The sequence below is a fragment of the Trichomonas vaginalis genome, chromosome VI (genome assembly GCF_026262505.1).
Source record: "Trichomonas vaginalis G3 chromosome VI, whole genome shotgun sequence".
Classification (NCBI taxonomy): Eukaryota; Parabasalia; order Trichomonadida; family Trichomonadidae; genus Trichomonas; species Trichomonas vaginalis.
In genome coordinates, this window is record NC_067208.1 from 15,886,544 (window position 1) to 15,904,754 (window position 18,211).

At 32.9% G+C, this 18,211-nt stretch overlaps 3 protein-coding genes and 3 pseudogenes across 6 annotated transcripts, besides 3 other annotated features; 3 read left to right on the plus strand and 3 right to left on the minus strand.

The window, feature by feature from the left end:
• Positions 1 to 150: part of a mobile genetic element that runs on past the window's edge.
• A 381-nt stretch (positions 151 to 531) lies between these two features.
• On the plus strand, positions 532 to 1,117 carry TVAGG3_0873070 (ribosomal large subunit assembly; the record flags this gene model as incomplete). The annotated part of the gene is made up of 1 exon (XM_001293959.2): positions 542 to 997. The coding sequence occupies one exon, from the start codon at positions 542 to 544 to the stop codon at positions 995 to 997; it is 456 nt and encodes a 151-aa protein (XP_001293960.1).
• A 335-nt stretch (positions 1,118 to 1,452) lies between these two features.
• Positions 1,453 to 2,352, minus strand: TVAGG3_0873080 (cyclin-dependent protein serine/threonine kinase protein; the record flags this gene model as incomplete). The annotated part of the gene is made up of 1 exon (XM_001293588.1): positions 1,453 to 2,352. One exon carries the CDS (start codon positions 2,350 to 2,352, stop codon positions 1,453 to 1,455), a length of 900 nt encoding a protein of 299 aa, XP_001293589.1.
• A 138-nt stretch (positions 2,353 to 2,490) lies between these two features.
• Positions 2,491 to 3,328: a mobile genetic element.
• Positions 3,329 to 5,063: 1,735 nt separating this feature from the next.
• Positions 5,064 to 17,928: a mobile genetic element.
• On the minus strand, positions 5,693 to 6,474 carry TVAGG3_0873110 (annotated as a pseudogene). Its single transcript has one exon. A coding segment is annotated over exon 1 (782 nt).
• On the minus strand, positions 14,801 to 15,646 carry TVAGG3_0873120 (annotated as a pseudogene). Its single transcript has one exon. A coding segment is annotated over exon 1 (846 nt).
• On the plus strand, positions 15,696 to 16,333 carry TVAGG3_0873130 (uncharacterized protein; the record flags this gene model as incomplete). The annotated part of the gene is made up of 1 exon (XM_051250134.1): positions 15,696 to 16,333. A coding segment is annotated over one exon (638 nt), but the record flags the coding sequence as incomplete, so codon positions are not given.
• On the plus strand, positions 17,141 to 17,327 carry TVAGG3_0873140 (annotated as a pseudogene). Its single transcript has one exon. A coding segment is annotated over exon 1 (187 nt).
• Positions 17,929 to 18,211: the final 283 nt, after the last annotated feature.

Here is an 18,211-nt window from a genome sequence, read left to right on the forward strand (position 1 = left end):
AGAAAAAATCATTTTCTTCTATTTTTAGGACGCCATACCCGTTGAAATCTCCTCTCAGGACGCCATAAACTATTCAATTATGGCGTAAACTTCTCAAAAATTGAATAGTTTACATCAGGACGCCTTAGGACGCCAACCCTTTACGCGCCCAGATATGTTTCATTACTCTTAATTGCATAAAATCAGCAAGTTCATGGAAAAAATGTGATTTTATTTTTCGTATTCATTATTGTATAAAATACATTATTTTCTGTTATATATGTCTTTCATCATGTTTTTAAATTGAAATAGCCCGACTAAAAGTGTCATTTGAGAAATATTTTAGCTCAAAATTGAGAGACATTGAAATTACAAATTTTATGCAACATCGCTTATTAAGGTATATATTAGCTTAAATTTTGATGTGTTATGGATTACAAAAGGTTCATTGAAAAATCAAAATAACTGTAACTTTATTTTTTATGCACCACATTTGCAGCTCATGATTCTTTGAAGGATTTAAAATTTTATTTATTCAAAAATTTAATCGTCGGCCTTTTTGATGACAGAAATCCTCTTCATCCATCCAATCGAAAAGAAAGACAAGAAGAAGCCAACTTGGAGAGGAATCCCACGCATTTCCTTCACTCGCCCAGCTATTGCCACCCAAGTTGAAAAGCCAACAAAGCAGGATCGTCAGCCACCAGTTGTTGAAACTCGTCCTTCATTCCAGATTGGTACAATTGTTATTGTTGTTGGAGGAGAGAACCAAGGAAAGCGCGCTGTAGTTGTTGATCTCAAGGGTAATGGAATCATTAAAATTGCCGGACCACACGTTCCAGTAAATGAGATCTCACAGGATTATCTCATTGCAACTTCAACTAAGCTTGATATTGCAAAGAATTCCACAGAAGGCCAAATTTTGGCTGCAGCAATGAAGACTCCTCATATGGTCGAATATCTTAAGGCTCCATTCAAGATAAAGAAGGGAGACCGCGTTCACCTCTGGAAGTTCTAAATATTAAAAAAACTTTTATTACAGTTTTAGGATAAAATGAAATATTGTTCCCCAGCATCAAATATATAACGCTGATGAAAACTCATGTAGATTTTAAAATAAAAAGCTAATATATGTATGATTTCCAAGCAGTTCAACTATATTCAATGATTCATGAATCAGATCCATCAAATTATTAATTAATTCATAATTGCATTTGAGGAAACATAGCCTGAATTGTAGTGTAAATAAGATTTACAACTGCTTTTGTTTTATTTGAGGCCGTAAAAGAAAAATTGAAAAAATTGAGATCTATAAACACAGAATTTACATGAAAATACATCCAATAACAAGAAATATACAAATAAACACTCTTAAGGAATCCAGATAGTTAAAAACTAATATCATTATTAAGAGATATGCAAATAAGAGTCATTTTAATATCAAAGAATGTGTCACATAGGATTCCTCTATCATTACGCTCCATATGAGCACAAGTCAATAAGTGCCTGAGGAACATTCTTGAAATATGGGTGCTGAAGAGCCTCATTTGCAGTAATTCTCTTTGAAGGATTCATCGTTAAGAGCTTCTGAAGTAAGTCAAGGAGATCTGGATTAATATTTTGGAAATAACTTGCAAAATTTTCGGCTTGAGGTAAAGTGATGTCATCTGATAGTGCACTTTGGAACTCTGGCCAATCTTCTTTGCTAGGAGTACCAAGAGCCTTGCAAATATGCACAATTTGGTCAACCGGAGAATCACCTGGAAAAAGAACGTTTCCTCTTACCATTTCTGCAATTATACATCCAGCACTCCAAACATCTATTCCTAATCCGTAATAATCTGTTTCAATAAGTAATTCTGGCGCCATATACCAAATTACCGGAATCGCTAAAATATTTCTTGTCATTGGGTGGTGGTAGGTCCTAGACTTTCCAAAGCCTGAAATCTTTAGTAGACCTTGCCTGTTGATCAAGATATTAGACGGTTCAATTTGTTGGTGGATGAAACCAATACTGTGAATATAGTTGATTCCTGATAGCAATTGATAAGAATATGATTGTAATAATGAATTGTCGAGTGGTTTTCTGGATTTTGTTAAAAAATCTCGTAAATCTTTATCCATGAACTCATAAACTATTAGGAGTTGTTCATTTTCTGTCGTAACTTCTCGTAATGTAATAATATTTGGATGGGACATATTTCTTAATGCATTTACTTCACGCATTGAAGAAACCGTTACACCATCTTCTTCTTGATCCATTTTAACTACTTTTAAAGCAACAGTTTCGTTTGTCTTGGAGTCTGTAGCCTTATATACAATGCCAGAAGAGCCTCTGTGAATCTGGCCAACAATATTATATGAAGAGATCATTCAATTTGAAAATGGCGCGCTTTTTCAAACAAAAATTCCAGATCTTATTTAATAACGTCAAAATAATCTAGTATGGCCAATGAGCATAAAAATAAAATAAAGAATCTCTTTCGACTAAAAGATAACCCGAGCAACATGTTATAGACCGAAAATAGATTTTTTCGGTTTTCTCTTCAAATAATTGAAAGAATGATAGTATTATAGGTTTATTATATTATATAGCATATAATCATGCTATAGCCGAAAATTATAAGTTTTGAGAAGATTGAATAGAACACAAATAAATTTGAAGGTAAGTTAAATTGCTTGTTGTTTTTAATAGGTATTTAATGATAAATCCAATATTGCAAAATTCAAATTGAATGATTGAAAGAACAGAAAAAGTCATTCTTTTCAATTTCGAATATGTTTCATTGTATTTATAATTATATGGCAAATAAGATATTTAAACTTGATTTTTGAAGGAAAATTCACAAAATTGAATGAATTCAAAGAATTTTTATTCAAAAATAAACTAGTTATTTGAGTTTAATACTAATTATCTATTCAAACCACAAAGTTTGTAATTTAAAGTATTTTGTGAGATCAGATTGAATTAATTCAAGGTTCTTTTCAATTAATATTAATGACCATATTACGCATTTTCGAACATTCTAAACCAAATATATAAAAATTGGAGACGAATGTTAAATTTGCTAGACATGGGGGAGTTGTCTGCAATGTTTTAGCTCTTATCTCTAACAAAAAATTAATTTTTAAAAAAAAGACCGAATACGTTTCACAGCGAGAAAAAAATAAAAGGCAAGATAGAATTTTCTAGACATAAAGAAGTTGTTTACCGAGTTTTAGCTCTTATCTCTAACAAAAAATTAATTTTTAAAAAAAAGACCGAATACGTTTCACAGCGAGAAAAAAATAAAAGGCAAGATAGAATTTTCTAGACATAAAGAAGTTGTTTACCGAGTTTTAGCTCTTATCTCTAACAAAAAATTAATTTTTAAAAAAAAGACCGAATACGTTTCACAGCGAGAAAAAAATAAAGGCAAGATAGAATTTTCTAGACATAAAGAAGTTGTTTACCGAGTTTAGCTCTTATCTCTAACAAAAAATTAATTTTTAAAAAAAGACCGAATACGTTTCACAGCGAGAAAAAAAATAAAAGGCAAGATAGAATTTTCTAGACATAAAGAAGTTGTTTACCGAGTTTTAGCTCTTATCTCTAACAAAAAATTAATTTTTAAAAAAAAAGACCGAATACGTTTCACAGCGAGAAAAAAAATAAAAGGCAAGATAGAATTTTCTAGACATAAAGAAGTTGTTTACCGAGTTTTAGCTCTTATCTCTAACAAAAAATTAATTTTTAAAAAAAAGACCGAATACGTTTCACAGCGAGAAAAAAATAAAAGGCAAGATAGAATTTTCTAGACATAAAGAAGTTGTTTACCGAGTTTTAGCTCTTATCTCTAACAAAAAATTAATTTTTAAAAAAAAGACCGAATACGTTTCACAGCGAGAAAAAAATAAAAGGCAAGATAGAATTTTCTAGACATAAAGAAGTTGTTTACCGAGTTTTAGCTCTTATCTCTAACAAAAAATTAATTTTTAAAAAAAGACCGAATACGTTTCACAGCGAGAAAAAAATAAAAGGCAAGATAGAATTTTCTAGACATAAAGAAGTTGTTTACCGAGTTTTAGCTCTTATCTCTAACAAAAAATTAATTTTTAAAAAAAAGACCGAATACGTTTCACAGCGAGAAAAAAATAAAAGGCAAGATAGAATTTTCTAGACATAAAGAAGTTGTTTACCGAGTTTTAGCTCTTATCTCTAACAAAAATTAATTTTTAAAAAAAAGACCGAATACGTTTCACAGCGAGAAAAAATAAAAGGCAAGATAGAATTTTCTAGACATAAAGAAGTTGTTTACCGAGTTTTAGCTCTTATCTCTAACAAAAAATTAATTTTTAAAAAAAAGACCGAATACGTTTCACAGCGAGAAAAAATAAAAGGCAAGATAGAATTTTCTAGACATAAAGAAGTTGTTTACGAGTTTTAGCTCTTATCTCTAACAAAAAATTAATTTTTTAAAAAAAAGACCGAATACGTTTCACAGCGAGAAAAAAATAAAAGGCAAGATAGAATTTTCTAGACATAAAGAAGTTGTTTACGAGTTTTAGCTCTTATCTCTAACAAAAAATTAATTTTTTAAAAAAATGACCGAATACGTTTCACAGCGAGAAAAAAATAAAAGGCAAGATAGAATTTTCTAGACATTAAAGAAGTTGTTTACCGAGTTTTAGCTCTTATCTCTAACAAAAAATTAATTTTTAAAAAAAAGACCGAATACGTTTCACAGCGAGAAAAAAATAAAAGGCAAGATAGAATTTCTAGACATAAAGAAGTTGTTTACCGAGTTTTAGCTCTTATCTCTAACAAAAAATTAATTTTTAAAAAAAAGACCGAATACGTTTCACAGCGAGAAAAAAATAAAAGGCAAGATAGAATTTTCTAGACATAAAGAAGTTGTTTACCGAGTTTTAGCTCTTATCTCTAACAAAAAATTAATTTTTAAAAAAAAGACCGAATACGTTTCACAGCGAGAAAAAAATAAAAGGCAAGATAGAATTTTCTAGACATAAAGAAGTTGTTTACCGAGTTTTAGCTCTTATCTCTAACAAAAAATTAATTTTTAAAAAAATGACCGAATACGTTTCACATGCAAGATTGCAAGTTCTTTTCATACAATGCTCTCGCTACTGCCATCAAGAATGAGTTCAATAATGCTTCAAATGTTAATGTTATCTTTAACAAGAAGTTTGTGAAAGAATCTAAGTTTGGTCAGTATGTCAGACCATTAGCTATCGTCATTGACCGCAAACGTTATACTTCACAAGAGTTAGCAGTAGTTTTGAAACAAAAGAGTTTCTTCGTGAATGTCAAAGATATACACTATACTGTTATAAAGAACTCTAACATTGACTTCTTCAGTATTGCTTTAAATCTTTCCGAACAGAAAGAATATAAGAAAGGTGAAACAAATGTGAAATATTATCCTTCATCTCTGAAAACAATAACGAACAAAGATGTTATACAGAAATTCTTACCAAAGGTTGAAGAAGCTTCTATTGACATTGACGAAGGAAGTGAAATGGTTGAAGAAATAGACCCTGAAGCTTTATAAGCAAAAATATATTTTTGGTGAAGAGGTGAGATCTCACCCGTTTTTTCACCTCTTTTTTCACCTCATTCTCTCTTCGCTAATGTTGTCGTGACTTCATCGTTAATGTTGTCGTGACTTTATTCTTCCTCTTTGAAGTTATCGAAATATTCTGTTATTTTTTCCTTCAGTAATGTTAAGTCTTCTTTGAATGTAAGTATTGTGCAACCTTTGATGTCATAGTGTGTTTGAGGAAGAGTATTTTTGACAATTTCCTTTATTGTTTCATTCGGTGTCATTGAAATCGGTAAGTTTTCACGATAGAACCAGTTTCTGTCAGATTTATATATTTTAGCTAAGTCATAAAAGCTCTTGTTGTTTCTTCTGACTAAATGCAACATAACCATATCTTTATCTTCTTCTTTCTCCAACTCTTCAGTATATATCATATACTTATAACTCTTTTCCTTTCCTTTTGGTACGAACGCGGTATTCTTTTCTGTATGCTTTTGTCTTTGGATTCAATGACTTCATCTTTTGCTTGAAGTTTCATTTCCATCTCTTCACGTTCTGCTTTATATAGTTCATCTAACATCATGAAAATATAACAAGCATAACGAGGTGAAGCCCACATTGCTACAGCGTTTACTAAAAGTCTATGAACATAATAACCTTTCAAACCAGGAGCCAAATTCTTGCGATTTTCGTACGGAATCTCTTCTCTCGGTTTTCCGAGGGAAGCAATCATATGAGGAAATTCTTCTAAAAGTTCTTTTGTCTGTTGGTTTTCAAACCAATGATATGCTTGCTTTGTAGAACGAAGAGCATTCATTATACTCTGCATTTGGTACATATCGTCTTTGACTGAACGAATGAGGCGAAGTTGTTTGTTATATTGTATGTATTCGTATTCTTCATTTATAGCTTCATGGACTATAACTATTGTTGTGTTCTCTAATGTTGTCATTACTGTCTTTACATACAAAATAAAAAAATAAATAAAAATAAAATTAGCGTTATTTTCTGACTTTCACAAAAGACCAAAAATAAACGCTTTACATGTATTTTTCAGCAACTTCGTCAAATAATTTTATAGCTTTATCTATCTCATCTACTTCAAACGTTTCTTTACCTTTCGTGGGAGCACCATATATTTTCTCAAAAACTTCAAGCAGTTCTGTTTCAGCAGCTCTCATATCATTAACAAACACAACCTTGACTCTATTGACTGTACTGTCATATCTTTGAGTTATATTATATGTCCTTCCTATCTTATATCTTTTTGTGTTGAAGTCCTTCGGTTTCTGAACGATATAAAGTAAGCCTTCACTGCAACGTTCTGAGTCGAATGAACCATATGTTATGAAGTTATATCCAACAACTGGGTCTAACCATAACAAAACTATTGGTATAAGACTTTTGTCTATAAGATATGCTCTTGTTCCATGAAATGCTACTGATATCATAAGCTCAGGATTTCTTGTCAAAATTTTCTGAGTTGAAGCATTTCTAACCCAGTCGTTTGTTTTCTTTCCAGATGGAGATATAATGTCTGACAAAGAATATTTGTTGTATTTCTTTGAGTATCTTACGTTTAAATCACCTATTCTAACCACTTTGGTGTCATTGTCTATCTTTCTAACTGTTTCAAACTCAATGTTTGTCATTACTGTCTTTACATACAAAATAAAAATTTTTCTTAGAAAAAATTAGCGTTATTTTTTCTAACTAATGAAATTCATTATTTTGTGCTGAATTCAATAAAAATAATTTTTAGGTGAAGAGGTGAGATCTCACCTTTTTTTTTCACCTAATTTTTCACCTCTTTTTTCACCTCTTTTTTTCACAAGCGTTTTACATGAATTGTACGATGTATATTTGAAATCCTAAACAATTTCGTAGCTTCAATTTCTTCTTTTAGTACATCGAATGTTTTAATCATGCCGAAAGTCTCTTTATATTTCTTCTTGACGTCAGACAGAAGGAAATCTTCTGCAGTTGGATAGTTTTTGTTCAGAAATGTCAACATATCCATTTTATCTTCTGCTGGCTTTTCTGCTTCTTCTTAAGTCTGTGATAGTCTTTTTCGCATTCTTTCTCATCTCTTGACTGATATTATATTTTCTTATTGCTGCTTTACATTTTTGGAACATTTGGGCGGAGTTATTTTTTGGGCGTTAGTTTAACAGTATGTGAATATTAAAAACCAGCTATGACAAAACACCTACACCAAGCAAAAAAAAAGCGCTACAATGAATTTCTAACCTTCACACTCAACCAAAGCTCGACCTGAGCTTAAATTATCTGTCCTCAATATACCAAAATTATATACACTCCATAGGCACATACAACCCTATACTTACACCAGCGACCCCACACGAGTTTACCTCTTCAATCTTTATCCTCTCTTTCTCCCAAAAAACACAACTTTTGCGAACTAATGAAACAAAAGGTTATCGCCTATGTGCTTAAAGACTTCCTCCACCGATTTAATATGTCAGAAATATATTTTATAAACATGTCGCAATCTTTGTTCATAACTTTATGGTTGCATGATATCCTAGAACTCATAATTTACTTTTACGTATGAATTTCTTTATTTACTGAGTCAGTTGGTTTCACTTCTATTTCGTCGAATTCAGGAATAGTTAGTTTTTGCTGTTGGATTTCAGGCAATTTGGGTAAATGGTCAATAATGTCCTGCATTTCATAAAGATACTGTTCATTTGTTTCATCTTTCGCACTACAGTCTAAATTACTTGTTAAAAGTTCTTGCTTTATCTTCTGGATTTCTGTTTCAAAAGTATATAAGAAGGAATAAAGCTTTTCATCTCATACACATTGACGTAGGATGTCATGACTAGCGAGTTTGGTGCTGTATGTTTGTTTGAATTGTTGTTGTGCATTGTTGAAATCATATCTTTATACAAAATAAAAAAATAAATAAAAAAAAACTAACTTTATTTTTTCTATCTTAAGGAAATTCATGAATTTTCACGAGACCCAAAGGGTCTGAGCGCTAAGCGCGAGGGTGAAAAACGGGTGAGATTCACCTCTTCACCTAAATTATATTTTTTTGGTGTAAATAAATGGTACCATTAATGATATCATGACTGTTCTCGTTCATGTCTGATTTACATCTAATGAAAAAGTTTAGAAGATTTTTCTTATTCTTCTGGCATATTTTTGTCTTTCCAGTATTCCGCTCTAATGGTCCCAGATGTGTTGGCTTGACTCTCTCAAGTTCTTAGATGGTATAACACTTCAATCCTCCTTCATATCTTACTTATAAGTGTCATCGTTTATGTTATAGCCAAGTATTTCAATAACACTCTCGCGTTTTTGCTTCGTCAATGGTTTCAGCAAGTTTGCCATTACTACTTTCAACTAATTTATGACGAGATAAAACGCAATAGAGTCGTCGGCAGCTTTATAAATATCCATTACCTTGCGTAGAGTCTACGATATAAGTTTCTACTTAACCTTAAACGTTTCTTTGTCAACGGTTTGTCGTCAAGAACTACACGAACTTTTGTACCAGGAATAGGGTAAATTGTGTTGAATTTCTGATATTTTTGTGTTTGGCTTCGTTTCTTTTGTATATACTTTTTCTTCTTGTTGTTGTGTCATTGAATTTGGGTGTATGTCCTGTTGTAGAATGTGTGAGGAATTATATACTTCGAGAAAATGTTTCATTTGTTCTTCGGTAAAGTCTCGCTCTTGTTTTAAATCTCTGAGCGTTCTTATGAAGCGGGTTTATGATGCGAGTTATGTTATGGTTATGGTCTTCAGTAGTGTAGTGAGTTATGTTATGCTTAATGTGAGAAAATCTTGTGATTTCATGCTGAGGTATGCACTGTCTTGGTCTGATGTTAAAGTCTTGGCTATGTTCTGCTACAAACTTTTGTAAAACTCTTAACACTTCACGAGTTCCTTTTATTTTTCATTATATACGCAAAAGCTTTACGAGTGTTAACATTAATGAAGATGAGGAATGGTTTATGTCCTCCTTTTCTGCTTTGAATAGAGTTGTCAAATTGGTATGCGAGCGAGAGTGTTGGAGTAAATTGTGAAAAGTAGTCGTAAGGGTTTATTTTTGTTTGATGTACAACATTTTTTGTCAAAAGACCTTTTCACTTCAGCTCTGTTAGTAAATCCCCAACTCTTTTGCAGCTTCATTGAATTTCTTAAATGACCTCCATGGATTTGTTCGAATACTTCTTTCAAGCTATTTGTAAAAATAAAATTTAGTAATTTCATGCTGTTCGCTCTTTTGGAGCCTAGGACTTTCAGTCCGTTCTAACCCATGCATAAACTGTCATATAAGGTGGCATATAATCTTCACTCCGAGCCTGTTGGATTTGTTGTGAAAGTGTTGAATGATTTTCCTCCTGGTTCAGTTGGTCGAAAATCTTTTTTGCTGCATTGTTATAAGATGGAGATAAAACGTCATGGCCAGTTCATAGTCTGAGTTGTATAATGGGTGGTCTTTTAATGGGTGGCTATGGTCGCCAGAAAAGTTTGTAGTTCCTGTAGTGATGTCGCAGGTAAGTTTGCTTCAGTAATTTTCTTCGAACCTCCTGTTTGCTTTGAAGAGTTAGAGCACAGTATAAGAATTTTGATCAATCTGCTGCCATGTACCAAAACCTAAAACACTTGCTGTATTTGTGAGTTCATTGACGTATAATAATGACTCATAGGATAAATGTTTGCAGTATTCAGTCTTTAATGTTTGAAGCTCTGTTTGTCTGCTTTCTTACATATATCATATCTGACAGTGAATTTAACATTATTTTAATCATCCAATGACATAAACATTTTTACAGCTAATTTCTTTTCTTCGTTGTTATTTGTTTCATTCGATGTTAAACTTGTGGAAAGTTAGGGAGGTTTATAAATATAATGAAGCAATCCCCACCAGTTCCGCCAACCGTTCCTTCAATACTTTCTATAGCAACAGTTGTGAAGGATTTATGTGTATGTTCTTTTGTCAGCTTTTTATTTAAAACATTTGCTGGTAGTTCATATGTTTTCAAAGTTTTCTGACATGACCTTCGATATTCATACATTTGTTATTTAAGGAAGTTTAGGTGTATCTTTTACGCTTTGTACTTGATTCTCTAAAGGCACTTGAACCAAGGTATAGTTTCTATATATGTCGTCTGCTCTAACAGTAGTGAAGGATTCATGTGTATGGTTCTTGTCTTTTCTTATCTAACATTGGGTAGTTCATTTATATCGGAGATATTGTGTTTTAATTTCAAAATTTTCGTTGCGTCAGAGTTATTCTTTGTTCAGTGCTGTTACTTTTAATAGCTATCTTCAAAAGTTATTTTTGCCTTTAACTCTCAATGTAAGATCTTTGTTGTTCAACTAATACACCGTTAACAAATGAAGTTATGAAGCATAAATTTCATTGTTTTATAACAAAGTGCTTTGTGTTTCTCTGGTGTCTTACCTGTGTCATACTGTACAGTACAGTGTATGTCATAACCTTTAGCACGAATGAATTTATATCTTCTTTCATTAACATCTTCAGTGCTTATTGTTCATCCTGTGTTAAATATTCATGGTAGTCCGTTATAATCTGTTCATCTGAACTTATATAATGAACATGGTTTTTATCTGCTTTTTCGGCTAATTTCTTCTTCTATCTCATTATTTCAAGTTCATGCCTACCACCACCTCCCGAAGAAGTATTTCTTCAGCTCTTGAAGAACGTCCACTTCGCCATCTTGTGTGTCAATAATGAGACTTTGAGTTAAAACCTTTCCTGTCTTAATGGGATGTTTGTAAAACTTCTTCTTCACCGTGTTCGGGGTCATGGTCGTCATCATATCTTGTGAAATCAGAGAATGATGTTGTCATACATTAAGCATATCTGTCTCAAAAAGTTCTGCTATTGAAACTGAGAACGAACGAAAGATATACAGAACTTTCATCATCTCCTAAAGTCAAGTCTGCTTTCTTAAGTATTTTTGAATGTATGCAATGAAACAGAGTACCTTGGAAATATTCGAACAATTCATAGCTTGGTTTTGTGTGGTTTTTGGTTTTTCTGGAGTTTCTGTTGTTTTCAGTTCCTTCTGTAGGTTCTGTTGGAGTTTCTGCATCTCTTGACTTCAATGCTCTTGCTCTCAAAGACCTAAATGTTAGAGCACCAGGTTTTAACAAAGGACTTTATAAATGCTTTAATAGTTCCTGGTAAGTTATTGTTAGCATTAAGTAAGTTCCTTATGCTTCATCATGTACGTCATAGCACTATGTAAAAAATCTATACTTTTCTTGTAGTCAGCAATAGACTGACTGTGATTTTTAAAGATTTGTCAATACCTTTAAGCCAATCTTCATGCATTGTCTGATACTGAGCCAAGAATATCATTTGCTTCCTTTAGTGTATTTGTGCTTCTCGTAAAGTATCCAATCCCGTGACGTGCATTGTTTGCTATATTCGTTACAGTATTATTTGACTCCTTGTTTCTTGCATCCAACAGATAAAGTTTTAATAGTATCAGAACCATTTGAAATGAAGTTCAAAGCATTTTTAACGTCATCTAAAACTTCTTCACCAAGTACTGCCCATATCTTTCCGATTTGGTATTGAAGAACTCCATATGAAGCAGCTGTTAAACCAGTATTTATAAGGTTCCATATCCATGATTTAGCAGTTTTTCCATCCTTTCCATCTTCACCATCCAAACCGTTTTCACCTTGAGGTCCTTGTATTCCTTGTATTCCTTGTGGTCCTTGAGGTCCGGTGTCACCCTTCTCTCCTTTCATTGTTCATCTTTATGTTCGTTATAATATTCTAATGTCATAAGGTGTACATCATTACTGTTACCAGCAACGCCGAGAATTTGTTTCTCATTCATGACTAAATTCTTTAGGCATTTAATGTTGTCGTCAAATCGAAAGCTCTTTAACAATTCAATGAGAACATTTAATACTTTCACCAATGAGGCATTCTACTGTAGAATTTATATATTGCACCGTTCCATCATTTATGATAGGACTTTACTTATTGTAATGAATGGTCATAAGTGTTAAAAGTATCGAAATCAATGACTTTTTTAGTTTTTCCATCGTCAATGACTAAATCATTGCCTTCAATGGTTAAAGTTGAGTTTTCGTTTACTAGTTCATGTGTCTCGTCTCTTCTGCTTCATTTGTTTCATACGCATATGCAGCAATAGTCATATTTTAATGAGAATAAAATGTTGTTCTATTTGCAAAGTACAGACCCAAACGAATACGGGACAGTAAAGCTACAAACAACAACTTAGGTCTTCAGAATGAAGCGCTTGCTTTCAGAGTTGTTGACTTCAATACTATCGCAACTTTGTCATAACAGATGAAACAGATTCATAAGAGATTGAAATAGATGACAAAAGAAGTGTTATAACATTTCCTAACAGAGCAGAGTATAGAATAGATAAAATTGCTGGAGTGTTAAATGCTCTCATAAATAAGAAACTATTGACAATACATGAGATGTCGAACTCTCTTCTGAGGGAACATTGAAGTTCAGCAGCGAGAAAGAGTTTAAGATAACACGAATGAGTCATAGAGTACAACTTCTTTGGGTGCATACCATATGACATTTCCTTTGAAAAGTGTTGACAAAACGATTGAGATGAAATCTGTTCCATACGTATGTTATGGTAATTGTTTATACATTGAGTCTAAAATGCTAATGTCACAGGCATTTCAGGAGTTAATAGTAAAGGTTCAGTAGAATATAAATCTTTCTGTTATGCAGTCAATTCAATGTTCATTCCAAACGTTCCTGTCATAGCAACTCATTTAGGTAAATGGGTTCGCATTAGTCCACAATAATTGAAAGACATGCAATTCAGACTTGTTGACTTTCAAGGAGAGCCTGTAGAACTGAAGGCACCAGTGCGAAATGACTGTTGAAGTTGACTTTTTTAGAAAATATTAAATGCAAACAGCTTACAAGAGAACTCAGAGCTAAAAATATAAAGTATGAATGTTATGTATTAGGTCATGAACTTTGGTTGTTGCTGTTTGATGAAACAAATGAATTAGTTATGTCAGTCAAGAGAACAGAAAATATTGTTGTTAGTGAAAACTGCACCAAGTCAATAAGATTAGGTTTGCATTATGAAGATGAGTTCAATACTGTTGAAGAAGTTTTGGATAGATATTACAAATTGCTAACTTGAAATTTTTTTGACTGACGGCGCAAAGCGCCAAGATGGCTCAAAGAGCCCTCCTGACTGCTTTAATTTACTAAAACATATTTCAAACAAAGCTTATAGTTCAGTAGATGAGTTTTGTATACTCGTTCGAATATTTATACTTAAACTCAACTCCTGTAGTTCCTGGTGTTTCAATGATGCGGATGTTACCTATTTTCATGAATAGTGGAGTTTGACCACAGCATTCGATTTCAGGGTCGAGATAGTCAATGACACATTGTTTCCCTGTTATTCGTGAGATAACATTTTCAAGGTCCTCCTTTGTTAGAATTATTTGGTTCTTGCTTATAAGATTTGTCAAAAAGCTTCTTATCGTCTTTGAGTAAAATTGTTTGGTATAACTGAAGAAGGTAATGTCTACGTTATCTGAAGGATTTGTTTGAACATTTGTGTAAGGATTGTCGTTGGCTTCTCTTGAAAGAATTTGGTCCAGTGGTGGATACTCTAACTTAACATCTGATGTAGCGTTAGCTTTGCACTTGAAGCTGAGTTTAAATTCACCGACTTAAAGATCTGGTTCTTTTTCTTTCAAACACTCTGAACTATAGTTCTTTATGACAATATTGTTTGTCGTTCGTGAGTCAACATTTGATGTTGGTTCAATTGGAACATTAACGGCACAGCTAAGATGGATTTGCTTCTCAATTTCATATAGATATAAAACCTTTTATATGTATGAAATGAACAATATACTCGACAAGGGTTTGAATGTAAAGCTAACGAATGAAAATATTGTTGAATTCACTGAGACAGGAGCTGTGTATAAAAGATGTAGAACTACTGAACAAAAGAGCTAAGGAGAAGCAGGAACATGAACAAAGGGTGGAAGCCTATAAAAATTTATGTCAATGATGGCTCAGGAGTTCAACATAAAGTATGCAGAAAGTTATAGAGTTTATGCTCTCAAGGTGAAAAGCCTTCATTTAAGAACAGCTATTCTAACGCATATCCTCAAAAGCTAACGGATGGGAAGTGGATGATATGAATGACAGCAAAAATATTAACAGAAATGGCGACAGAGATGCATGGAATTTGTTTACCATCAGTCAATTGAAGGTTAAACTTTAAAACAATGTTGGTCGTTCCCATGGAATATTTTTGACTTTATGGTATTAGTCATGATATGAATCTCAAGGTATGAACGAGGAGAGATGAGAGACTTATATGCTTCCAAATTTCTTCAAAAGGTAATGTTATACCTGACTGTTTCCAAATGAGTTCAATATCATAGCGTGAGAAACCTTGAAAGATAACGAAGTCAGTTATGAGACGTTTTATGTTTAAAGCTAAAAACCTCCATGTTTGCATAAGTATTGCTACAGTTAAATGGTAATGTCTGACTTTAGTTATGATGTTAGCTAATGGTGAGTCTGGTTTTGACACTAAACCTTTTCCGGCGAAGTCGTCACAAACTAACAAAGTATTTGAAGGATATTTTTTGAAGGGGTATTTTGAAAGTTTTGACAGAATGTAGTTTGTAAGTCGTTTCATATCGTAAACTCCTGAGTATTGACGTAAGTGGTGTTTGTCAATAATTCTTTCCATCTCCTCAGAAGTCTTTTGCATTCCTGACTGTATGAACTCTACGATGGCATAATATTTCCTCTTACGTCGAATGTAACGTTGAAGAAATTCAATGAGTTCACTGTCTGGAACTTTAACGACAGAGGCTTGAACTTTTGACATAAATGTTTTCGCTGTTGAATCCATAGAGTCTGAAGTTGCTGATATAATGATTTGGTCATAATATGAGTCATTTCCTAAATGTTCTGTTATGAGTATATGACGAATGAGGTTGAATGTCTTTCCTGACCCCATCTTTCCACAATAGAAATAAACGTCATTTGAACAGAACTCATAATCTTTGCTGAAAGGAAGAATAAGAGAACTGTTGAGCTTGTCTGTAGTTTCATTCATGTCTTCATCTACATCATGTATTAAATGCTTCATTTTATCTCCATTAAAAATGCAAGTCAGAAATATTCAGAACATAGCACCGAGTCTAACTGACAAGAGTATAAAGATATACTATGAACACGTTATGATGAAACCAACCAAAATTCAAGAAAGTCAGTATACTTATGAATATCCAAGACACTGGGTAGAGTATGTAGGAGGTGAGAAAGCTATTGAAATCAGACAGGTTCGAAGTATTCCAGCAGGAAGAACAATATTATTGAAGAACTTTAATGTTTTGAGGTATAATGATGAAACAAAGAAGCAAGATAGTTTTCCTGTTGCTGTGTATGTGAACTTAGATACAGGAGATGACATGAAAGTTTTTAATACAAAGCTTCAAACGGTAGTGAGAGAACAACTGACTGCGGAAGGACATCCATTACCTTCAGAAGTTACCATAGCATATAATTTTGAAACAAACTCAATAGATTTTAAAGTCGTCTCTGCAAAGAAGTCAGGTTTTACATTTAATGAAGCAGATGTATATTCGAATGAAAACTTCAAAGCTATTGCATGGTTAGATAATAACGATTGCTTTAAGAAAATATTTAAATTCAGTGACTCAAAGATGTCAATAGATGACCTTCGTGGAATGTTACCATCGACGTTTACAGTAGAAGGTTCAGCAGGATTGCTTACAAGATTGTCAATTGGTGGTATTTGGTCTCGTGAGAACATTGTTATAAAATCCAGTATAAGTGAATTTGCTGAAGAATCAATATTATGTCTTTCAAACTACATGTATTGCGCCGCCGAAGCATTTAGTATAACAAACTTTGTCAGTAAGTTTAACATAAGACTTGTCGAACCTTCTTCAATGAAAGATGTTGTGCTACTAAAGATGGAAAGGATGGACTCATTATTGAGATGATTTTAATAGCATATTAAATGAGCTTGTTCTTGAAGGTCATTCATGATGAAATAACTGTTGTAGAAGATGTTAGCAATTGTTCAGACATTTTAAGCGTATAGATGATATAAGAAATAAGTTAGATAGACGCAAAGCGGTGAGGGCGAAGCCCGTGAGAACGTTTATGTGTTTCATTGACTTTCTCCAGTAACGAGAACTTTTATGAGATAAATTTGAAGAGAGATGATTTTAATATGGTGTAAATGGTAGCTTGGCAGCTTTAGGCGCAATGGGAACAAAAGCATTAGCATTTGGAGCAAAAGCACTTGGAGCTTATGACGCAGTAAATAAAATGAGTGGAGGAAGGGTTTCGAAGACATTAGATGCAAATAAAGGGAAGATTGGAGGCTGGGTTGCAAAGAATTAAGATTAAATAAAATAGGGCTCATAAATAAATAAAGCATCCAATTTGGTTGCGACTGAGTCAGAAAATGCTTTAGGAAAGGACGATGAGTTTGCAAAACACGCAAAAGACTTTAATGACCAGATGAAAGTGAAACAATGCATTTAAATAGAGTCGATGGAACTAAAGAAAATGTTTCTTCTCCACCAGCGGTTTATCCATACGGACCTTATGGAATGTATGGAAACCCTTATGAACGACCATTTGACCCATTGACTGGTGGAAGTAATTGGTATCATTATGGACGAAGAAGAAAGACAGTCAAGTTGGAGACAGACGTGAAGAAAGCAACTAAAAAGAAACCAAGGAAGAGAGTTATAAAGCAATGAATTCAACAGGGTGAAAAAACAGGTGAGATCTCACCACTTCACCTAAATTTATTTTTGTGCTATGTTTTCATACGTGTGAGGGTGGTGATATCATTAATTTTTAAGTTTATTTTTTATTTTATTTTTATTTTAATTTTTATATAAATGACAGAACAAAAGCAACTCATACAAATCGAAAAATATAACAAACATACATTTAAACATTTATTTCTTCCTTCCTGAGTATAACATGTTCTTTACACTTCATCCTAGACCAGTTGACTATACATTGACTGTGTATAAAGATTGTCATGGTAGTTTTATAAAAACTTATGATGATGAAGTAAGTTAACAAGACTATGCATTTCAAAACTTGAGAACTTTATGACTTCAAGTATGACTACAATAAGTTAACATTGACGATGAAGATATAGAAGAAAATTTATGAGAACGTTTATTTTTTTTTCATTAGTGAGTTCGTTGGTGAAATGTTTGGCGGTTTTGTAAATATTTAAGGTTAAGTTAGTGTTGTCGTTTGTGTTGTAAAATTACGTTAACGGTTTTGTAAAGTGTCAATTCACTATAATGGGTAGTAGGTGCGGAGTGCCACAGTACCCAACTAACCATACTAACTAACGTTTGAAATTACAACAAATTGATGTATCTTATAGAGAAGTACGCAGATACTTCAAAGAAAATCATTTCACAAGAACGCGATTAGAGCATGCCGGGCCAGAAACAGCAGTAAGATATTGGGCGCTTTCACCCAATCTTATCTGGCACGCAGATGTTCATTATTTTAGGGGTGTTCGTGCCAGTATATTTATGGCATATCGACGATTTTAGCCGCAAAGTCCTAGCGTGTATACAAATACCAGATATGCTGTCAGACGACAGCGAAC